The 24,761-nt window shown below is 42.7% G+C and overlaps 1 protein-coding gene across 7 annotated transcripts in view; it reads right to left on the bottom strand.

Moving 5' to 3' along the window:
- Positions 1-17,812: 17,812 nt before the first annotated feature.
- Positions 17,813-24,761, bottom strand: part of MTCL1 (microtubule crosslinking factor 1) — a 102,453-nt gene continuing 95,504 nt past the window's right edge. For 6 of the 7 annotated variants that reach the window (XM_056483655.1, XM_056483660.1, XM_056483661.1 and 3 more), the window contains one exon: positions 17,813-19,050. In XM_056483655.1, coding sequence (XP_056339630.1) covers positions 18,841-19,050 — 210 coding nt within the window. In that variant the 3' untranslated portion in view covers positions 17,813-18,840. Of the gene's footprint in view, positions 19,051-22,000; positions 22,059-24,761 lie in introns of all 7 variants that reach the window. The other variant, XM_056483662.1, reaches the window with a different exon arrangement.

Raw genomic sequence — 24,761 nt, 5'->3', positions numbered from 1 at the left:
GTTCTGCAGCCCAGACCAGTGTGGTAAACACATCACCTGAAATGAAAGGAGAAATAGCCCAGCTTAGCCTGAGTCATCCAGGCTGCAAACCACACAGAGTGAAATGGAAAGAGAAAGATCCTCCCTTGTTTCTCACAGGGGAGAAGTGCACTGAGAAATCAGTGATGATTAATAAACATAATTCAGACATGAGGTAGGAAGACAAGTAACTTTCCAAGTAACTCCCTTTACTGCAGAAGCCAAGTGGAAAGCAAGCCAAGTCTTTTAATTAGGACATGATATCTTGCTCGCTTGTTACCTCATCATCCAGCTGCAACTCCTCACATCCTGGTTTATGAGCTCCCAAGCATGGAGAGCTTATTTCACAGGAGGCTGATGCAGCACATACTGCTACAGAACCTGCTCTATAACTGGCACCTTACTACCACTAAACCCAACAGGATAACATGGTTCAGAGACAAATTTACCCCCAAGAAAATGTATGTGTGTATAAAGCTAACAAATTAGCCTGCTCGTATATGAACTTCATAAATAAATAAATTCTAATAAAGACAAGGTGAGAAGAAAATTTCTTTTTGTTTTAGTCTGTGTATAAGATGTGAGAATTATCACATGAAAAATATGTGAAAAAACCCCCAGGCTTGCGCAGGGTCATGCTTACCCACAGAACTAATGAGAAAAAACTATCCAAACAAAAATAAAAATTATTTCTGGAATAGAAATATTGTGTACATTGCAGAGTGCACTTTCCTAATCTTTGAGACACATTATACATTATTTATTGTCCATGAATAATTTGCTAGGGCAGTCCCCATTCACCTTCTGCTACAGAGGCAGCACTGCTGCTACAAACATTTCACCACATAATGTTCACCCTCTGGGACATTTCCAGAAATTAGCAGGTCCCTGGTCTTTAGAGAGTTGGGTGATCTTTTTCTTCTTCTTTCAACCCAGTAGAATGGAGGGAATCCAAAATTACGTTAAATTGAAAATAAATATAGCTGTGCTAGTCTTTTGAAGTAATCTCTTTTCTCTGTGCCAGTTTGCAATTCCTGCCCCCTCCCTTAACCTTGTTCCAGAGATTTTGCTTTTAATGTTGCATGAGAGAACCTTGACATGTTAAATCATTCTGGCATTCCTGCTCAAATCATAAAGACCACCTGTCCTCATTCAGCAGGAAATAAATGCATCAAGGAAACATTCTTGTAGCTCTTCACTTCTCATCAAGGTACCTCCTTCAAGGGTTGTAGTCATCCTTCCTCCACTTCTTTCCTGCAGTTTCTCACGGCAGGGACTTGAAATTCTCAGGGCTTCTGCATCATTCAGTTGCTGACCCTTTCCTTGGGAGATGAGCTCTATTTGGTTCATCTGGTGTGAGGACTAGGAGCTCTCCTAACCCCATTTTGAGCAATTAATAATTTCTTATCTCTCTCACAGATCCCGGATAACCGAGCTTCCTAACCTGTATCCAGAATAGAAACAGTTTCACCAATGTTTCCACGGCTATAAAATGGATGACTTACCTATCTGGATTTTATCTTTCCAACTGTTTCAGAGCTATTCTTACCACACAGTCTTTGAGACAGCTTGCAGAATCCATTTGTTTTTCAACAGTGTCAGATACCCAGCTCTGTTTTGATCAACAGCTAATGATGCAGATGTTAAGCTGAGATGATTTCCAAAACACCAACTGGTCCTTTGTGTCTGTCACCAGATATCAACACCTCTGCAAGTACCATTTAATCTGATTTCAGGGCTGGACAGTGCCCCGAAACACTTGGGAAACAAGTGACCCTATACAGCCCCTTTTGGGGGCAAACTTATGCTCAGCACAGAGGCCCAGGCTTGAAAAAGCATCCTGGAAGTGCATGGAGTTCTCAGCAACACGACAGAAAGGATCTAAGGTGACTTGCTGTATCAGAGCCTTTGATAATTGCACCACAGGAATGCTGCATCTTATTCTTTGTGGTGAATAAAAGAGAATAGAATCAGAAGAGAGACTTGAAGTGAAAATCACACAGTGGCAAGTTTCCTTGTGCAGAGGCATGGATCTGAAGAGAATATGGCAGAGGGAGCATGATGACCTTCTTTAGAAGCAGGACTTGCAAACATGCTGTGTATTTCCTTCTACACATATACTGCATGCTCATCTCTTCTGGGAGTACAGCAGACTTTTATTCAGCTCTAGATGCCTGTCTGTTGGAAAGAGGATCTTAGAATGTCCTATTAAAGTCCTTTAAAAGCACCATCTTCTGTTCTAGCTATAAAGGAGAAGCTATTAAAAGAATTCTGGGGAAGATTTCACAGGAAACTCATAGTGTATGGTAATAGGTAATTACAAAAAATGCTCCCGAGTAATTCTGAAATATTGAACTGCAAGGAAGGGGTGTCGACATGGTTAATTAACATCTGTAAGGTGTTGATATCTCTCTGGTGAGCAGTTCCCTCTTTTCCTCTTACTCTTAAAAAGCCTTGAATTGTGTCATTTGAAATGAGTGTAGGCCATATGAATATAGTTATTTTCACTCCAGGTCTTCTCTTCTAGATCTTTGGTAAATTATGAATTCCCTCATATGCCATCACTATTGATCTCATGTCAGCACTGTTAAGACACTCTTTCCATAGAATGTGTAGAAACAGAGCTAAATTTAAGTTGTCCCAAAGTAAAACATCTCATCTGTACTGAAAGTGTTACCCTTCAATTAGAGTTATGTTTTGCTGTTGGTGGTTTTGGTTTTGTTTTTAAACTTCTATGAATATGTAACCTCCGGGGGTTACTTTCTTAGGAGCTTACCAAATAAAGCATATTACTGAAATAATATACCAAAAGCTATTATGTATATCTGATCCATACAAAATGAGAGCAGCAATAAACATATTGTTATGTCAGAGAAAAAACAAAATTATATTTAAGGTGGGTACTATAACCACATTCATACATTCATACACAAAAAAAGATTGTGTTTGTAAGGGTTGGGAGAAGGAACTTCACCTTCATTGCTTCTTAGCCATGTGGCCTCAGGCCAGTCAGAGTTTTTATGATAAACTTATTATGAGAAGGAGGAAGAGTGTGTGTCCTGGTAGAGTTGTGTGAATTCATAATGGGAATCTAAAAATACAGGAAAGAGCAAATAGGAGTTTGTGATGTCTGGGAACTCACGAGTTCTGCTACAGAAAGCAGCAGAAATATAGGCAAGAATTAGCTTCTTTAGATAATGTTCCCAAGAAGCCATCATTTTTAGTGAGCCTCATGTTAATTTCCTGGGAACTTCCTCAATGATATTGTGAAGAAGGGAAAAATAATTGAAAACAAATTGGAGAATATCTCTCTAGGCAATAAAAAAATCTCCTTTGTTTAAAAAAGCACTTTTCCTTTGCTTCTGAGCCTCTATTTGGTCTTGGAGGAGAAACACACACCGTGAATAGTGCCTGAAGTAATGGAATATACAAAGTCCAGCATCACAACAGCAAAAATTGCCAAGCTCAAGGTACAACATATCTATAACAGGTGTGGGATCTAAGAAGAAAACTTGGCTGAGAGATGGGTTACAAGCACTGCAAACAAAAGTATGGAAGCATCCCTGCACTGAGCTCATGCAGGGAGATTTTTGGGACCTTAGTCTTTGTTTCTCTTGCTTGAGACAGGAGGTGGTGGGGAAGGAGCAATGTTTCTGTCTCCCAGCCATAGCTCTTCTCTGTGTTTTACCTACAGCATGTTTTAAACCTTTCAAGAAACCATCCCAGGGTCCAGTGAGGGCTCTTCAGAGGGTACCAGCCCTCTTTGCTCAGAGATTGCACAGGTCATGCCCAGTAGTTTGACATATAACAGACAAATTTGTCTTTCATTTCCACCAGTGCCAATATTTTGGATTCAGTGTCTTTGGATTCAGTCTTTATAGATACCTTTGAGCAGTGCTTCAGAAGGAAAAGTTTGGGCATTCTGGAGTTTTGTGCAGAGCTGTAAGGTATCTCCACCATCTGTTGCAAGAACAGTTGGGGTGCTTGCTTGTTGACATGAATACCTCCTACCTGGCAGCCTAAATCCCCATGCTCCTCTTCTGTCCAGCATCCTTGTTCATGTCCTGGGATGCTGATTCCTTATTTCTGCCTGGACATACTACAGCACTCAGGTGCCTGCTTCAGGGAGGCACTGAGTTTCTCATTCATCACTCCCAGGCTTCCTGTGAAAATCTAAATTTCATTTTATAGGACCTGGAAAACAGGTTACAAGTGAAATTGGTGTTAGACATAACCCAAGCCTACTCACAGCAGAAATTCTTCCTGGCTTCTTTGATGTGTCTCACCCAGGGGCCCTGAGGCATCTTTTGGCTTTGTATAGTCAAAATGTCAAGGTCATTACAGTTGTTTTCTTCTGTTGCTACACAGACCAGCTAGAGCTACTAAAAAATTCCTGTTATTTTACTAGATAACTCTTGAAACATATATTCTGTACAGCTTTAAATCTCAGTTGGTTTTGCCAGCTTTTTACAGACCACACAAGATGCTATTAACTAGAGAATGGGTTGTGTTACAAGTTTATTAATGATGACTGAGATGAGGTCCCTTCTGGGAAGATACTTACCTTTTCCACAATAGTTGACACAAGCACAAATTGTTTGAGGATTGAAGGAGATAAGTTGAAACTGCTGAGGGACTGGAGTGTGACTGTAGTTACATGAAGCAGAATAATCCATGTGTAAACAAACATTCAGGCTGCAAGCCTCCCTTTCTAAAAATTTGGAATAAACTCATATTGCATCTTGTATGTGAGTCAAATGTTTACAGATCTCATGTTGTATACTAAGGATTTGAAGCAAAGCCTAAAGAAAACAGCTACACAATACACAGTTCATTTTATAAATGGCTCTGGCACCTACTTTTATGAGAACATATGGTGAATATTTAGAGAACAAATCTATGCAATTCAATTTCACCTCCAATATGCATATTTTCAGTGAGTGGCTTAAGGCCAAACAGGATAATACCCCTTGTGGGATCCCCTACACCACTCCCAATTGATTCAAGACAGCAAATTTAAAGGGGGCTGCCAGTCATTTGTGAATTCTGTAATTTGAATGCTTTCCCAGACATTAACCCCCGTGAGTCTAAGCACTCTCCTTTCTCTGGTACCCAAGGGAAAGCTCCTATGATTGCTAGATGCATTACTTTTGATATGATTCTAATTTATGGGTTTGATATTCTCAGCTCATGGAGACTCTGTGACATCTTAATATTTAAAAACCCCCTTATTTTACAGCAGGAAACTGATAATGTATTGACTCTTAGTATTAATAAAAATTGAAGCATTTTTTTTAACAGCATTTCCCCCTGTCATTCTGTGTAGTTCTCTTGATTTGAAACCACAGTGCTATAACAGGATCAGGATGAGAGGGTGCCTATGAAAACTCTTACTTGGAAAAGCTGGTTGCAAAACTAGGATTGCTATTTACCAGGATTGCTATTTTAAAACTGATACTGCTCTTCAAAGCATTTTCTCAATTTTCCTTGATGGCAAGAATAGTTTGAACTATTTTATTTTCCAGTGAAAGTCAAAAATTGTTACCTTACTTAGTATAAAATAGGGGAAATCCTGTCCTGGACAGAAAACCTTCCATCCCCAAGGCAGCAAATATTTATTGTTCTAATGGCCCAGTCATAGAAAAACTGCTGCTGTTGCAGTGTATTATCATGTACCCTTACCATTATCTGCATTTTTATTGCTATCTGGAGTACAACATGGCTGGCATACTGCAAGGCTGATACACATTGAACAGTGTAGGAGACAGGAACAAGAAACCTTAAAAGTCAGAAAAGTTGATTCTGACTCTGAAATACCTCTCAGCAAAATCCAAGATTTTAAGTATGGTGAAGATCACTAGGGTTATATTTTGAAATGGAGTGGAAGAAAAGAGAACCTTGGGCAATCTCTGCTATCTATCTGTAAGGGGGCTCCTGCAGACAAGACTGGCAGTACTCTAGTCTCTGTGCCTTCATTCTCCTATTCACAGGGAGCACACAAATGGCACCAAGTTAAAATACCTGGGTTGGACTTTCTGCCTGAGTCACTTTGGTGGCTCTCAGTGCAACTAGCAGAGCAATTTCTGCAAACAGTTTAATCCATGGGCTATTTTACATAGATTTAAATGTTTTCAGAAGTTTCCAGGAGGATCAAGCCTTGCAATATATTTTTTGACCAAAGTTTTAAAATCAGTGAAAATGTGTGGCATGAGCCAGGGTCTTGGTCTGGACCTGAACCATTTGTGTTTTGTAAAGAATGGAATAGAGCAAAAACTGAAACTTTGGCTGGAAATAAGACACTGCTTAGAATGAGAGTCCTTGATGTTCTGTCAGAATGTGAGAGATGGAGGCACCTGGACAGAGGGTGGTCTCTGGGAGGAGGAGCAGGTGCTGATGAAGTTATCTGCTGAGTTCTTGGCTTCCTCAGCTGTCTGCACAGCCTGTGAAGGCACAAGTACTTCTCTGTAATCCTTGTGCTGTTCATTTTTATCAAGTAATGCCAGTTAAGCTACAGGCTCCAGATGCCCCACGACAGGATGGTTCAGTTTGTTTTTTATGTGAACACTTAGCACAGCTCACATAGCCTTCCTTCTTTTCAAATGTGAAGTAAAATGGAGTAAGGTATCTTTGGTGAGTAGTTTGGATGCCAGTCTCAAAGGCACCATGAAATACCATCCTTCAGGCTGAGCAGCTTCGTGTCCTGCCCTTACACTGCTGCTCAGCAGGAGCCAGGAGTGGGTTCTGCTTCTGGGCTCTGGCACAGGGATGGATTTGCTGTGAAAGCCACAGAGCTGTAAAAGCTGCCAGCTGGGGGCCCAGTGGGAGCCAATTTCTTTATACTCTGCATGCTGCCAGGGCCTGATCCCATATCCTCTTCCTGCTAAATCCCTTGTGTGGTTTATGTACACGAGGAATGGAGAATCAGGGCCCAAGACCACGGAAGAAAGGGAAGCTGAGTTCTGTGAAGAAATTACAGAATTACCAATACTTCTAGAGCCCAACCAAAGTAACTGGCCAGAGTCACTGAATCACATGAGGAGAGGAAGATGCAATCTATAATATTCCATGTCTGCCTTGGTTTCTATCTATAGTTTGAATGCCTAAGACTTCAATGAAGCATTATGAAGAAATATGAGGGTGACATTTTAGAGGAGTGGAGAAAATTCAACTATTAATAAACAGAGCAAAATGATGTATAATGATGAACAATGTTCTAAACCCACAATATTTCTGCCCTCCTCAAATTTTAAGGCAGAAAATAGGCTCCTCCTCTTGATGTTAAAGATGGAATGTCATAGTTGAACTGCTTAGCCATAAACATACCAGGATTATTTAGAACAATTTGTCTTTTAAAACTGTGCTCTGATCTTATTGGGAATGTGTGAAGGAATAAATTGATGCTGCTAACAGAAAACTTAACTCATTTCCGAGAACAGCACTGGATTTCCAAGAGCAGTTTTGCCACATTTCCCTCTAGAGGAATCCAGTGCCCAGAGGGTTGATGCTGGAGTGGTTTCACAGTGCTCAGCAGACAGCAGGCACTACATGAACCCTCCTTTAACATGCCAGGCCCTGATGTGCAGAGTGAGGACAGAGCTGGGAAGGAGCTCTGCAGGTACTGAGGGCTCTTTCAGCACACAATAAAAGCCTGTCCCAGCTGCTGTGCTACTCTGGTTCCCACAACAAAAGAGTGTAAGAAAAGCTTCTGGGCACAATCAGGCACAGATGAAAACCTGGTACTATCCACAGGGCTAAAACTGACATTAAAAAAAACTGACTGTCCAAGACACTGACCTTTTTGTTTTGTTCCTTCTTTTTGCTTTAAACTCAGGTCTAGTCCTACACTCAGTGCAGGAAGCACAAAGAAATGGTTCAAGGTGACACAAGATTTCAGTTTCTCAATCTGCAGCACTGTATTTGCTCCTTGCCAAATTTGCCTTCAGATGTGCTGAGCAGTGGCAGGAGGCCAGCACCACCTTTGAGACTGTCACTGCCAGTCCGACATGCCTGCAAGCAACATATTTTGTAAGGATCCATGCTCCTCACTTACCACTGAGAGCAGCTCTTATTTGTGTTTAAATCCCTCTATATGGCAGAGTGCCACCTGCAACTCCCAGAAAATCCTCAAAGATGCTGGCTCAACTGAAAGGTGTTTTCCATGATTATAGGTCAGGAACTTGCATATTTCACACTCTGAGTGTTGGGAAAACAGTTAAAATGTGGTATTTATGACATTGCTGTTTTGTGCTGCCCTTTTTGGCAAAAGCAGGAAACATAAATGGAGGTGGATCTGTGGATACACCCACTCCAGCTGCCCTGCTCATCCTGCTTCACTCTCCCTTGTGTGCCAACAACACAGCACAGTAGCCTGGTGGGAGGCAGGCTCTCTCCTCTGCCTCTGGGGAGCTCGAGCAAGGCAAAAATGGAAAGCCCGTGGCCAGGATCCTTGCAGCCAGAGCTGCTCTTGTCGTGGAGGGAGCCCAGCAGCACCCACAGCTGGTCTCTGGACAGTTTTGCCTTGAACAGGATTGTGCAGCCCAGAGGAATCCAGTCCAGGTGGACAGCAGCTGGAGGTCACGTCTGTGGCTGTAATACTCTGTCTGCTCTCACTGGTGAAGCTTTAGGCAGCATGAGATGAGGCTCAGTAACTTCCTTAAGGAACTTATCAGCTAAATTGTTTGGCAATGCCAAGACACCAGTTCCATAACACCAGAGGATGCTCTCCTCCTGCAGCCTCACCTTCTCTAGCCTGATGGCCCCTTCTTGCTTCATAGAGAAACTCACAGGATCTGGAAACTTTTATTAAACCTTGCCATTGATCCACTGGAAAGGCAGCCTGTGTACCCAAAGCAGCCTAGTCAGGCTGGAACAGGAACTGGATGTTTTCCAAGCCCTGCTGCACCTCCTTAAATAAATTATTTAACATGGCATCTAAACTGAGGCATCTAAATGCCTCAGTTTCTCAGCTGGAAGAACTGCAACCATCACAGGAGAGCAAACAAACTTCCAAGAAGCAAATGGCTGTGTAGGCACTGTCTGAGCTCATATAGAATCTAATCAGGGAAGCCAGTATCAAAATTCAGATAGGTACATACAAAACAGGCTGACAGACACAGTCCTGCTGAGTTCTTCACCTTGGCCCCTGGAATTCTGATGAGCAGTTGTAGTTTCTTATGTCTGCTGGCACTTATTTTCTCTGTGATGCAGCCTGACCCCTCCTGCTCAGACTTGCTGAGCTCTCTGGATTAGTACCATTTGCACTGCTGGATTTTCCATCCAAGTTAAAAAATATAAATTCATCTTCACAGAGAGCACACATCTAGAAAAATGGGCAAGAGCTGTCTTCAGTCATGGGACACAGCCAAATAAAGGGCACACAACCTATGTTGCAACAATAACTAGAAGCTGATAATTTCTTGCTACTGCAAGAAATGGCTACTGCATTAATGTATTTCCTGAATGGCTATGGATATCCCCTCTTCAAAGAGGCCCAGTTCCAAAAAGCTCCAAAAGTAACTATGTTTCTCTCACTGCCAAAAACAGAGAGACAAAGAAATTCCTTTCTCCTGCCTCTACCTGCCCAAATTTAATTAATACCAAAATTTCTTCCTGTACTAAGGAAATGGCTTCTTCTTCTACAGGTCACTCCAGCACAGCAGACACTACAATAAAAACAAGTTCCCAGTAAAATGCTGTAATATAGAGAAAACTCTTCAAAACTGGTATGAAATCCTGGTATATGACAATTGGTCAAACTCTTTGGACCTGCATTACCAGGTACTGTATGTAGCAACTACAGCTAAAACTCATGTAAGACTCCAAATTTTCTGTAACCACTCAGTCACACTGGTCACCAGGAGAGTCTGGTTGTTTGTGCTGCTAAAGACAATGAGCAGCTTCCCAACACAGCTGTGCTGTATCCAGAGAAGGGTGAGGTGTGTCTGGGCAGCCCCTTCTGGGGGCCCTCCTAAGCCTCCAGAGCAATCCCCAGCACTCCCTGCCCAAGGTATGAGCCACATTTGCTTTCATCCTGCACTCCCTGACAAAGCCAGGCTCCCATGGACTGTATGTGCTTGTGCATTTTGTATTTCTGGTGTGCATGCATAAGGAAAGCAGTCTCCACTGCACACAGGACGTTCCCGAGGGAGAGGACAAGCAAGTACATTGTGAGACAGATGTTAGTCATGCTGCTTATTAAACCACTGCATGGCAGTGCTCAAGTGCTGAAGTGGTAAGAGTGGGAGGACTGAGTAGAAGAGGGGAAAATTATTTTCAGTGTCTGTTTCTAATAACAACATTTTCAGAGGGGATGAGCACACAAAACCTCTTTAATTTCTTTTGGGACATAATGTTCCATTCCCATTCCTCATCTGGAAAACACTGAGATAATTGAGGGCAGCTCTACCTCAAGTGATACCTTCCCATGCAATGCAGTTGTTCCAATCAGGTGGTCCTTGAACTTTTCCAAACCTCCCAATGAACACTAGTGCCTTCTTAATATTATTTCTATCTTGCTGATAAAACTAGTTGCCAGAAAATCAAGCAATAATCTAAACTCCAGTTAACTTGGTTTAATCTGAGATTTATGCCCATTCCTTCTGCATTCTACTCCATGAAGCATTGGGACTATTAATTGCTGCTTCTTATGGCTTTTGAATGTACAGCTGAGGGCATCAGCTCTGTGAGCAATGCCTGCCTGTTCTAAGGAGCCATGGTGCCTTAGCCCTACAGAATTTGTCAGATGTTTTACATTTTTACAATCTGATGGCATGCTATAAACCATGTCTTTGGTGGGGAAGGATTTGCATGCTGTTTGATGTATGTGCCAGCTCGTGGCCTGCTGCTCCCTAAAGCAAAGGCTTGTTTGCATAAAACATGCATCAAAAGGAGGTTTGCTTACGTGGTAGCACACTCAGATGCCTGCTGGAAAAAGGGAACTCACCGCCATGGAGATTAAAAGCCTTCGTATGCGTCTTTTGATTGTATCTGTGTGCTCTATCTGATCAAATTGATACAGAAGAGAATCCAAAATTTATCAAAGTAAATGATTTAGAAAGAAAGAGAAAACAACAACACCAGCCATGGCTTATATGCTATTCCCCAGACATTTCTTCAGTGACCATCTTGCCTCATTAGCACTGAAAAAAATGCTAGACTTTAATCACAAAGTCTTCCTAAGCAGATTAAAGGCCAATTTTCACTGTCCATTTAACTTATCGTTAAAGCTCTGTATTGTATTTCTCTTCTTAATCTGAGCTGAGCTTTTGCACACAAATGCTGTTTAAAAACAGCAGAGCAAATACTGTATGGTGACTCTATTTCCAAAGACCAGGTTTGAAGCAGTCTGTGGTTAGAAGTTGTGTGATGCTGCTATGGGATAAAAGACAATACTAAGAGGGCTGGAAAAGTCTATTTGGTCTAAAGAATATCTCCTCTACCCTGCTGTGGAAAAGGACACTTTATAGACCATGCAAAGTGTCTGTTATTAGGGGTCTGGTGTTACCCCTGTATATACACATCTGCACTGCTAGATATAAAAAGATAAAAGAGAATTTCCATCTTAGAGAGAGAGAGACAGACAGACAGACAAATCAATGTTTCTTTTTCCATCTTCCTTTAGGAGACTGTTTGCAGTATATATATTCAATTGTGTCATTTTCTGTGACTACATCAGATGTTGGTCTTTAGCTGATGTAGTTTTAGAAAGATTTAATGCTCAGTGCATGGTGCCTGATGTGTTTTATTTCTGCATAGTAGCTGTGGAGGTGCTGCCTCTAGGCAGCTGGCTACAAACCTTTTGCATGTAATACATTATTTTCTGTTTAAATGATTATTTCTAGGCTGTAATTACTGTGTCTGCACTGCAATATGCACCAAACCTAATCAGTTCATCTGTCAGCATTGTCTGCTACCCTGACAAGAGACTAAAACCATTGCAGGCCTGACCTAAGAGATGTCAAGTTTTAAAAATGTCCTAGTGTTTCTTCAGATTGGCTGGTTCTGCTGCAAGATGGATGGAGGCTTCAGAAAAGTGGATTTGCAAACTAGATTTTACTGAGTGACCTGACTCCCACGGAAAGAAGCATTTCCACATACCCAAAGTTTTCTGGTATGTAGGTCACAGTCAATTTAGTTAACTTGCTAAGTAGCTCAAATGATAATTTAATTTTGGTATAGGGTGGTGTGTTTTCTTTTTTCCATTCAGGTCAGAAGTGGCCTCAGGTAACAGTGGTCTAGTTCCTCACTCCATTCCCCATCCTGGCTGCATTTGAGTTTCCCAGCTGCCTCTGCCTAACCTGAAGAACCAGCACCAGAATATTCTGTGCTTGTGCTGGGATGATTTCAGGGTAACTAACTCCTGTCAGAGAAACCACAAACCCTGGTAGTGGGACTAGCTAAATAAACCAGTTCTGGTTCTGGGAGCTGCCAGGGGCTAAGTGGTGCTTGTGAGACAGGGTCCATAGTGAGTGGAGGCTCTCCCAGTCCTTCATGGAGGACTGATGTTGGTCTGGGGGGCACCTAAACCAGATCTGCTGACCAAGAGTTCAGGCAGACTCCTCTAAGTGGGGAAGTTCTAAGAGCTAAATTATCAAGCTCTGTGCTAGGAAGGTGCAATAATTATTTGCTGAGTAAAAGTAACCCACTTACCTGAGGAGGTGTTATCCCATAGTGCTGCATTTTCTGAATAATTTTGCTTCTGTTCTTGATGTGAAAAATGTTGCATAATTCAGGGAATAGTGTCCCACCGTGTCTCCTCCACTGTGTGTCACTGTGTTCCTCAGGCTCTTCAGGACTCACAGCTTGGCAAGCCAGTCTGTCCTGCTGAAGACTCCAGGGCTTTTTGGGAAAAGCACAGCACAGTGCAGCTCATCAGCTGGAGTTTCCCTGTCACTCAAATGTGGACTGCTGCTGAGAGGTGCTGTCAGTGTTGTAGACAGGCAAGCTTTGTCCCTTGGCGTGTCCTCCCATGAAAGTGACACCACTCAAGGTTTGCTAAAGCCAAGGCACAGCTCTGGGGCTGCTCCCCAGGAAATCAGAATGAGACTCATTGTTTACCAAACACAGTTCAGGGTACTGGTTTCCAGGGACTCTGCCTTTCCCAACTTCCTATTGCTGTTTTCCTTCCAACTATTTAATGGTTCTGTTCTTTAAAAAAAATTATTTTGTTTAATATGAATACACATCAGAACCTACTTGTAATACATCTAAGATGCCCGTGCAACATATTTAACTTACATTTTTACATGCACATAGTGAAGCAGAGGTGTTGTCAGAAGCATCACAGTCTAAGAGGAACACTAATAATTTGTGAAGCCAGGGCTCTTTTTTTTTTGTTTGAAATGTGATTTCCATGACAAACCACATTGTAGTAAGAAAACTCCCTCTCAAAAGTCTTTGGTTTTGTCATGGAAATAGCTGTGACAAAATCATGGCCTTTATTGTTCTTCCTCTCATTCATATATGTAAAGTGGATTTTTTTTCAGTCCTGCCAATGCAGAGTGCAGAAAATGCAATGTGGAACAGCACAATACATGTCTTCTCCCAGACAACATCAGGAATTGAGGCTGTATTTTAAAGACAAACTCACTGAAGCTGCAGTCAGAGATCTGTGATAAAAGTTCCCCAAATGTCTTTAGTTGCTTAAGTCTCCTCCCTGAGCAGAAAATCAATAAGATTTATGTTCTAAATTGCTAAGCATTTAACATTGCAATTCTTAATAGCAAATGTATGGGCTTCTCATCTCCTATGTAAAAGTGGGAATTTTTTCAACCCCAGAATGATGCCCTATTCCATTATAGCAGGGTTTAATATTTTTGAGGCAGGTTGGTTTCAGCCAACTCAGTGAGAAAGAGATGCCTGCTGAGCAAAGCCTGTGGGATGAGCCTATCCATTTGCACTCAGCTCCCTCCTCTGCAGACTAATCCAGAGGGATCACTGTGGGAGAGAGGAGCAAGAGGAGGATTAAGAGAATACCTGAGTACATGACATTTTTGTGTGTAAATGTATTCTGAAGTCTTACTGCAGAAATTAAAAAAAACAATTACAGAATATAAAAAAAAAAAACCAAACCCCAGCCTAGGGATTTAAAAGGATGAAACAAAATTTGCTATTTGCTATTGTTGAGATTTAATAGGATTCACATTTCATAGCCTAAGAGCACTCTTCCCTTTTAGTGCAGTATCTGCTTACATTGCTCAGCCAGGCTTGTTGCCATCTAGAGACATAAAAAACTCAATATCCAAACCACCTTCTTTCTCCTCCTTATTCAGATATCCATCTACTTGCAGCACCAAGTACATGGATTTTTTTCTTTTCCTATGACCTTCTCTCCTCAGATCTCTGTCTACCATCCTGGGCTCCCCTGCCCTGTCCCCAGAAAGGAAATATTCTGCCACCCATCTCTTTTCCTCCTGCTGCTCTAACCTGCAACTGATGCCTGTCAAATCAGGGACTTGGCTGCCAAACCAGGGACTTCTGAGGAGCTACTTTGGGCCTGTGCAGCCCCAGATTTGCTTCCAAACCATTGCTCAATATGGAGCATCACCTTTCCTCAGGCCAGCCTCACAATGAGAGTCTGCACTGGCTTTGCTGAGCAGCCCACTGATCCCTCCCTCATTGGTGAAATCCTGCCCAAATCACCAAGTGCTCTCAGGATTTCACACATTTTTTTTTTTTTCAGACAGTGACAAGACTGTGCTCCAGAAAGTGTATGTATGCCAGAACAAGAAGATTGAATAATGAGAGAAGTCCTAAATCTGCTCTGATAGGGAATAAAATATGGTTTTCAGCAACAGATGCTAGTCTTTTATTCTAGAGATATCTATAGCAAGGCAGTAACACCTCTCACCCAAACCTGAAGGCACCATGTCTCATACTCCCACATGATGGATAAGAGGATGATAACAGGGAAGGGAAGCAGACTTTGCTCAAAGCTATTAAGCCTCTCTGCAAAGCAGACTGGGCTGTGTGGAGACTGAAGACATTAGCTGTCATTTTGTATGCAAATTATATGTACTCAGCAGCTTAATAATACTTCAACAGGTTGCCATGATTTACATGTAACAAAGCCAAAACTGGGGAGCAGGAACTGAGCAAGAAATGAGGATACCTCATACCATGGAGGAGCTTGGTGGTTCAGATACTCAGGAAAGGAAGGGATCAGGCGAAAATGCATGCCTTGGGCTACTGTATGGTCATGGAGATTCCCTCTGTGTGTGTCCATCTGAGGGCATGTGGGGGGAAAAGGGCAATGGGGAAGGATGGTTGAAGCCTGGTTGTTTTCCAGGCACAGCACAGGTTGGTGTTGCCAGGTTGTTCTATTTTGGGTATTTCCTTGTGAGCTTGGCTTGGTGAGTTAAGAGGCCATGCACCATTGCCACTGGAATAGATCCATGTCTCCCTGGCCTGCAAAGTGGGGGCAGCTACCATGGGCACTGTGAAGAGGCAAGAAGTAAAGTGGGAGAAAAGGGGACTTCTCCTCTTGTGCTGCCCACATGGACACGTCAGTGTTGTGACACGAGGAACACCCCATCACCCTGGGGTGCTGCAGCCACCTGAAAAGCTGTGTGGACTGGGAGGGATGCCACAGTCCTGCTCCCAGTCCCCTCTGTATTGCAGGAACAATGATATCCCAAGGCCATTGTCTCTGGCACCACAAACCCCTGGGTGAAATCCAGCCTTACCAAACAAAGCTGTGACACATATTCACATCCCCTTACACTAACTTGTGTGCTAATCTGTGAGGCTTCTCCTGCCCTGATTATTCATGTGGTAATAATTCAGATACCTCACAGACACTGAGCTGCAGACTTTCTAAAAAGGCTTTTCATTTTCTCTCAGAAGATTTTAAAAGGATTTCAGATGGACTAGAGACTTGTCATTTGTTTTATGATTTATGTAAGTAATAATGGAGCATGATAGAATAATGTGAAGGTGGGTAGGAATGTCCTAAACCCACCAGCAGCTATACTGGAAGAGAAAAGCCCTTCTGTTTCCAAAGAGCCAATGGAAACATGGGATATTTCTCAATGTCACTGTATTCACTAATTAGACTATAAAGAAGATTATGTTTAATTAATGCAATTATTTTTAAGATTGCCTACAGAATTTCTATTTGTGCTTAACCTTCTCCTTCTTGCCATTTCTTGCTCTCTTGCTTTTGTTTCAGTGATTCCTGCTGTTCCAGAAGCACTTTACCTGTCAAGCCACAGGCAGCTGCTTATCCTCACAGATCTTCAGGATGGCCAGCAGCTATTTCTGCAAACTGGTATATCCTTGACTTGAAAGGCAAATACCATCTCCTGCCATCAAAGTAACAGATTAGTTCCCTGGATTTTCTGGTGCATCATTAAAAAAAAACCCCGAAAAACAAACAAACAAACAAAAATTACAGCTACAAGAAACAGAACATCATTTTTACTCGCTGGTTGTCAACACTGTTTGCTCATTTGCAACTTCCAATTGCTTTGTCAAGGAGAAATATCTTTTAAGGAAGCAGCAACCTCCCCCTTGTCCCTGCAAAGCTACTACTGGCAATTTTTGAAAACAAACAAGGATTTTTCAGTTGTGGCTCAATAATCATCGTGACTCTTGAGGTTCACCTTCAAAATACTTCTTGCACGTGCTCCTCCTTCCACTCCCAAACCAAAATTAGTGCAGCAATTTAGTAATGTGTTGCAGGAGGAAGATTTTCAAGCAAACATGGTGGCCACCATGGACCATTTTAGGCATTCACATTTGGGGATTATACTTAACTCATGAAAAAGACTATCAGTGAGGCTTTGAGACAGCTGGGAAGGCAGCTATCCCTAACATGACTATTGCTGCTCCCCACTGGCACTGGACACCCCTTGCTCTGACTGTGGCACCAGAGACCATCAGAGACCAGAACTGTTCTGTCACTGTCCTTTTAGCAAATGGCCATTTTTGTAATGATGACCCACAGCTGCACATTTTGACCCCGGGTCAATAGCCACAGCCTGACCTGACACAGGAGAAATCAGATCTAAATTGACTGTGATTTGGGAGATAGGGACTTTGTTCTTATCCAACAGCTGAATTAAACTTCCTAGAAAGCTGGCTGTGACACAGCAGGACAGGATGTGAAGGGCTTATTTCTTGACAGAGCTAACCAGGAAGGCTTCTAGGGAGCCCAGATGGTGCTCCTCAACAAATGAGCCTCAGAAAACCTCAGCTAAGGAAACAGAACATGAATGAGCCAGTTCAGCAATGGGATAACTAGTCAGAGCAGTTCTGGGGCTCCAGAGAAACCATGTGGCCAAACAGATGGTCCTAGGCAAAGTAGCTTGAGAGGTTTCCACCTCTCAGATGTGTGAATTCTTGGCTGCATTTACTTCTCATTGTTAACCTTTACAAAAGCCCTGTTTATTGGTCTCTGTGTGTAATGTAGATGGTATATAAGCTTAGATTAATAGTGGACATGTCATATTTCTGGTGTTCCATTTAGCTGGCTGGTTTTCAGTCCCATGAGTGAGAAAACAACAAGCCATAGGACCTCAGAGAATCTGAGAAGATAAGTGGTACAATCTGTGTGAGTAGATGCTCTGTGGAGTTCAGGGAGGAAATTCAGAAACTTTCCCACGGTTTGATCCAGTGTTCACAGGAGTACGTGGAGCACAGCATAATTTTTAGATTTGCTGTGATTTATTTCATATAAGGAAGCTTTTTTCTTCCCTTATGAATAAAAGAAGAGTTTGGGGGTTTTTGTTTCCCCCAGTTAAATGAACCTGGGAAGTATCATCATAAAAAAAACATTACGAAGCACTCGAGCAGCTTGTAAATACTGAGGGTTTTATTTCCACTTCACATGGTCTCCAACAGACTCTTAAACAAGACCAGTTACAATTTAGTATGCCCAGAGATTTCCATGGTTTTTCCAAAACGAAGGAAGTTCTCAGTAAACACTGTACATAGCCAGTTGAACTGCTAACAATAATTTAAAAACTCTTTTTTTGTATACTCAGTGCAAGAATACCAACAATAAAAGTACAGTACAGGTAAATTCACAACAATATTACAGTGAAACAGATTGACTCACATTTATGTGATGGTACAGTAGCAGTATGTACATGCACTAAAGTGCGAGGACCCAGAGGCATGCAAGTCAAGTATTGTAGGTGTATTTTACAGCTAACTCTGTAAGACTTTCTGAGGCATTCTTTTCTTTTTTTTTACACATTTACTTGTGTTTACCTGTATTCCCCTCCATCTCAATTAATTACAAGTCTAGTGAACGAGCTTAATGGCTTTCTTCACTACTTAAAAGGTATCGCTTCAGAGAGTTGAAGCATCTTTAAGAACCTTACCTTTAAAAACCGATAACACTGACATTAAAATAGAATAAAATTAACTTAAGACCCTAGTTTTACATGAAATTTAAAAAAAAACCAACCCAAAATACCCAAAACCAAAACTGAAAACGTAACAGTGCAAATATAACCAAAAGGCAGTCAGTATTTGGAGAGAGCGCGAGCACGTATTCAAATTCCCTTAAAACTTAATTTACATTTTATTTTAAATCTTACTTTATATCATTTTAACCCTTTTATTTTTTTTTTGTTCGTTTTTTGTTAATATATTGTATGTAGAAAAGATGGAGACAAAAATAGTTTTCTCAGCTATGAAAAAAATTAAGTTATTCCAGGCACATAAACTGTTTCATTCTAGAAACACCTCTGTTTCGCAGGTCGGACATTCAGCAGCTGTGTCTGAGAACATTCGTGGACCTCTCCTTGGTGGCAGAGACGGCTGGCGGGCGACCTGGCGGGGGCGAGCGGTGGCCAGCCCTGCTCCCGTGCGGGGTCAGGCCGGCTCCCCTCCCTGGCTGGGGCTGTCTGCCAGCAGCTCCGTGCTTCCTCGCTCCTCCGAGGGCGTCAGCTCTCCGGTGGACTGTGACTGTGAGGCAGTAGGGGAATGTGAGGCCCATCGTGACGGTGGGCGCCGCTTCGCTGGTCTCTCTGGCCGGGAGAAGCAGGGCTGGAGGGACGGGGCTAGTGCAGAACAAGGCAGTTCCTTGGCAGCCAAGAGAGCAAAACAGCGTTAGTGACCGGCATGGGGGACCACGCGAGGAATTAGGGGACAAAACCACAGAACTAAAGCTAAGCATCACGGCGCGGGGCAAAAGCAAGCAGAGAGCACCTGGCTGTGTGTGGGATCCAGGTGTCTGCATGTGTGCCCATGGTTCATGGAACAGGTAAGGAGACAGGGAAAGAAAGAGGGTGAGCTGGAGTAGCTGACAAACTTCTGATTGCTATTGCTCCTCCTGCTAGAAGGAGACGGGCTGAAAATTACATTCGCATAATAATTCAGGAAAATCCACTATTCAACACTTTAAGTGTTGACCTGGCATAAAAGGGCCAGGTTTGGTATTTGCAAGAGGGGTGAAAAATCAACCCCCGTCTCCTTTTTTTCTCCTTCAGAATTCAGACGGACATGCAGGAGACTTCTTAGCACAGAATAATGACTACATGGGTGGTTATGATCTCCAGCTGGGGTAAAGATGAGGCTTACATACAGATTTTATTTTCTGCAGCACCACTTCTAACTGCCAGCTGCTGAAGCCTGAATTACAGGATTCAGAGGTACTGTATGTTAAAGGCAACATACAGAAACGGAAAAAATTGGAAATTTTATTCCTTCACCAAGTTTCTACTTATTCTGGCTTGGTTAGCTTGCCTTTGCAATTAGAAACAATCTGCAGTTGTGATTTTTCAACCTGGCACTAAGTTGGTAATGCCTCTAATATTCATGGACTTTGCTCAAAGTGCAGCTGCCTTGCTCTGAATGTTCCCTACATCAAGATGAGTGACTGTGAAAGCAAGTCTGCCTCATAGGGCCAAAGCCAAACTTCTGAATTTCACTGCATACTTTGCAATTTATAAAAGCAAATCAGAGCAGTTTGCCAACCTCTAGCAATGTGTACGCCAAGCAGCAGTCACTGGAATGTACAGGGGAATTTGATAAAAAACAAATCAGAATACAAACTGGTGATAAATGAAGAGAGAGAAAAAAAGAGATACAATGCAAAGGAAAAGCTCTGGCTTGATAAGGCTCAGGGATACCAAGGCAGCAGGGAGGCCAGGATTCAGCACCCTGCTTCACATGGAGGAGAATAGTGACCAAGGGTGGAGAATATTGGAGTAGGTAACATGATGTGATTGACAGTGAACAAACAAGGTGATACAACATTGAACTTCTCAATTGCAGTGAAGACCAAACATGAATGCCATAGGACAGAAAGACCAATTTTGAAGACATAGAGGTGAGGTATGAGAAATGGAGCTGGTGACACCTGTTTTGGAGAGAGAGCATTGTTGGACTCGGGGAAGCCTCAGTGAAGGGTCAACCCAGGTGCTTGTGGGCGGCATGCAGCCAGTGGGGTGATCTACAGCTGCACACCAGTGCTTGAGGAGGAGTTGTGACCAGCTGCCCTTGGCACTCCCAGAGCACCCCAGCCTGCACCCCTTCCTCTCTGCGTCCTCACCCCCTGCCCCATCTCTGTGCCATAACCTTCACAACCCTTGCCAAAACAGCAGTAAGGCTGAGGTATAAATTGGTGCTAACAAAAAGATTGACTGTGTGTCCTTACTTCACCTTATCCCATTGTGCCTGGGGCAGCATATGGTGTGTGCAAGCTGCCACTAGACTCAGATTTGTTAAGAGAAATCCATCTGCGCAGCAACAGTCACGGGCAGCGCAGCACAGTGAATTGAGGCTATGAGATTTGCGGGTTTTGTCTTAGCCTCTTTCAAAAAGGAGGCTTAAAAATGATATCTTTATTGCTCCTGGCTGCTTTATCCCAGTTTCAGAGCAGTAAATCAGAGTTAGCACAGCAATAACAAAATTTATTTCCACTGCTGCCTCCCAGTTCAAAAGCCTCTCTCCAGCATGTCCACAGATGCTGGTCAGCTTTTACCAAACAGCAGGGTTAAGCTCATCTTATCTGTCATGTACACCTGCCCAGCACCACACAAGGCTGGGCTGGGGATGGATGTTGCTCCAGGGCCAAAAGTGACTGGCAGCATAATCTTATAAAGTGCTGGCTGCTGAGTCACCCCCACCTGCAGCGTGGAAATCCAGCCATGACAAGGAAACTCTGCAGAATGCTTTGTGAAAACCCCTCCTCACTTGCTTCATGTAGCTGTCATAGCTCAAAATGTTTTTTAAAAAATAAATAACCTGTGGGTAATTTAGTTTGGTAGTTGCTCAGGGGTGTGGGTGGACAGGCAGCACTTCTTAGCCTGAACACTGAACATGGGAAAGATTATTTCAGCTTCAGTTTCTAGCTATTTCCTAAAACAGGCTGTCAGCCACCATGGCAATGCCTATATTAATATAGAAAGAAAACAGTTTTCTCTTTTCTCTGAGGCAGAATGGATGGCCACAGCTTATGTCTGCTTATGTCCCTCTACTGTGGCAACCACAGCCACTGGACAGAACTGGGTCCAGAACTGCTTAATGAGCAAAGGTGACTTTAGCCTTTAGCCACAGGCTGGTGCTGATGCCCCCTTCCCAGCCCTCTGCACCTGCTGCTGCAGCCAGAGCTGGAGGGAAGGTGTTCTGGGGCAGCCAGAAGCCCTGCACAGTGCTGTGCATTTGTCAAAAAAAAGTAAAAGAAAAGAAAAAAATGTTTGTCATCAATCTGAATCCCTCTCCAACATTTTTGCACACCTTTGTGTTGATCTTAAATTTTGCCAATTTTTAAAAGCTTAGCAAAAGACCCCAAGAGCACAAATTTTGACTGCAGTGTGACCTCTGACCTCTTCACAGCCTGTGCTGCTGCAGGACACAGCAGATGAGCCCCTATCCTGGGCTCTTCCTGACTGTCACACATAAAGGACCTCACAGGGATATCAGGTGCTGGTACCTCTGGAGTTGTGGTCATTTATTTCCCTCTGTTAACCCACATGCTCAAGAGTGACCGCCTTTGGAAAGCTCTGAAAACAAGGTAGAAAGGACTTACAGCAGTGAGGCAGGCAGGGTTAGAGTCCCCAGGGGGTAGTTAATAAGACAGTTTGGTTCTGGACAGAACAGACAGAAAAGAAAAAGAAAGCAAGTAGGTTGGAAAGAACTGTTTTAATTGATTATTTTTTTTTAAAGTGAAGATTTCATGTCAGCAAGGAAGAAGTCTTCTGATGTTACTACTCATTCAGATCATGTTACCAGTGTTATCACAGGGAAACTAATAATCAAAAATAAAAGATAAGCCACTAGCAGAAAAAGGCTTAGAAAGGAAGGAAGCAAACAAACCAACCTTTTACAATCCTAGCACAGTTTCAGAAGTGGACATAGCAATAAACAAATCAAACATTTCTACTCAGCAGAGAAAGATATCTGTTATCCTCTGTAAACCTTGATTGGAGCTAGGAAAAACCAAATTACTATGAGAGGAATAAAGCTGTATTTTTTTTCCCTTCATTTGATTTCAAGGGAGCGTTTCTGCTTAGGAAATCTTTCACAACCAAAAAAATTACTGTTATTTTTTGTTGCTTACACTTACATTGCTCAAGTTTCATGACAACTCTTTTCCTCACCTTTCTCCCTTGTTTCTCTTCAACAGTGATGCTGGATGGGAGACTCAAACTTAACCAAAGCCCTATAGTTCTGACAACACCTTCCCTGATTTCCAACATTCCCCCTCTCATGCTGAATGGTTCAGCAGAAGCCTGTGGCAATTGCTTTGCCCTGGCAAGCAGAGGATGCAGCACCTGCTCTCTCATCTGTCTGTGGGTCTGTGTGGATGGTCCTTCCACAATCTTCTCTCCTGAGATGAGTCTGACTCCCAGTCCAGGACTCTTGTGTGACCTCCACGATCTACACCCTTGCCAGCCATAAAAGCAAAATGTTTGTAAAGCTCTTAGGTTGGTAGTTAGGTAATGCTTATCTGCATTTTTAATAGTACAATGTATAAATCCTATGATATGCAAGTAAGATAGAGATTTAGGGATAAGACACTAGTAGGCCACACTATGTGGGTGTGAATTTGCTTGTAAGCAGCTCTGGGCAAGTTAGAAAACACAAAGTTATTGCTACTCTGTATGCATATACACTCACATGCACATCTAAATAGATAAATATATGAACTAGATTTCATATTTGCAGCAGGAATATAGAATGAAGTTATGTAACTAAGCAACTCAGAAGCTCAGATTAAGGAAAAGTCACCAACAGGTGCTGCATGCAAGTTTAGGAGTCATTAATATGCCATGGCTGCAGAACCCAGAAGGCATTTGGTGGTAAGAAGGGCACTTGACTTGGCCAGAAACCAACAGGGGAGAGGGAAGCAGAGCAGAGACCTGCAGGAGGGTGGAAGCATTGTGTCAGCGCTGCCCCAAGCACAAACCTGCCTCCTTCAAGATCACAATTCCCTAAACAGCTGTGTCTAGCTTTGTACAAAGTGTGCTAAGTGGAATTTGTACAAAGTGTAATTTGTGTGGTCAGGGTAATCCACAAATAACCCAAGGCACCTGCAGAGTCTAAACTTATTTGTGGGTGGTTTTTTTCAGCAGCAAACCCACGCTTCCTTTGAGTACATCTTCCAGAGCATCACCTCACTTGGGAAAAGCTAAGCTCATTGAGTGAATGCCCACCAGTTTCCTTTTCAATCCACATTCCTGAGAAATGCCAGGACCAGCCAAAGAACAAAACCTGTGCATCTAGACTACAGTCATAACAGCCATGGAGCAGCTGCAAGGAGAAACTAGTCCTAGCTCTAGGGCTCATAACTCAAAAAATTAGGCAAAAGATGCTGAAAATTCACTAAAAGGAGCAATTTGCTGCCAGTTTGATGGTCAATGGGTTTTTGTTAAATAGCATTGACCCAAATCTCTCTGTGCATCAAACTCAGGTACTGCTGCTAGTTTGTGTTTTGCCAACAGCAATTTGTGATGATGTGGGATGACATCCATCTACTTGTCTTTGAAATCTACTGAGACAGTTAAAAGATACAGGAAGAAATCAAGAATTTCCAGGGAGACCTTGAAGGCAAAGCTGAATTGAACTTCAGAGTTCAACACACTTCCTTGTAAGGACCAACAGTGTATTCCCAGTATTTCAAACTAAGGATGAAATTCAGAGATAGCTGGAAAAAGTCAAATAAATGAGGCTGCTTCCCACCTTTATTCACTCTGAGGTTTGTGCACAAAGACTATTTTCACTCACTAGTATTTATAATGTGCATGTCGTTTCTTTTTTAATGTAAAAACCTCCTGTTTATATCTGTTTAAACTGCACATAGGGAATATATCCTTAGGTTTGGATTGTCTGTTAGGCAAAAAAGATCACATCCTCTGAGCAGAACCTACAAAAAGGGAACTGACTGTACACTGAGGACCACCCACTAGGGCAAGGTGAACTGCAGACCAAAGGTTTCAGTGCTCAGGTCCCCAGAAATCCTTCACACCAAATGTTGAGTTAGAAAATGGGGTTTGAACCTTCCCTTTGGAGGTATCTGAGGCAGGGGTAGTAGGAGTCTGCCCAGTGAAGGCAAGGTGGATGTATGGGGTGTGCAGGGCTCAAGGAGGTGCTTCCCTGGAGCCAGGGCTCACCACAAGACTAGGATGCTAAAGGGGCAGCTCAGGGCAAAGAGGATGAGAAGCACTCACCTCTGCCCTGGGGACTGTTACCACCCAGCACTACACACCCCTTTTCATGGCTGTACCAGAAAGGCAACACATGCATGTAAGAGCTGGGCATAATTCAGCTTTTCTAGGCTGCTTAAGAGT

Source organism: Oenanthe melanoleuca, chromosome 2 (assembly GCF_029582105.1).
Source record: "Oenanthe melanoleuca isolate GR-GAL-2019-014 chromosome 2, OMel1.0, whole genome shotgun sequence".
Classification (NCBI taxonomy): Eukaryota; Metazoa; Chordata; class Aves; order Passeriformes; family Muscicapidae; genus Oenanthe; species Oenanthe melanoleuca.
This window is presented reverse-complemented; position numbering and strand designations above follow the sequence as displayed.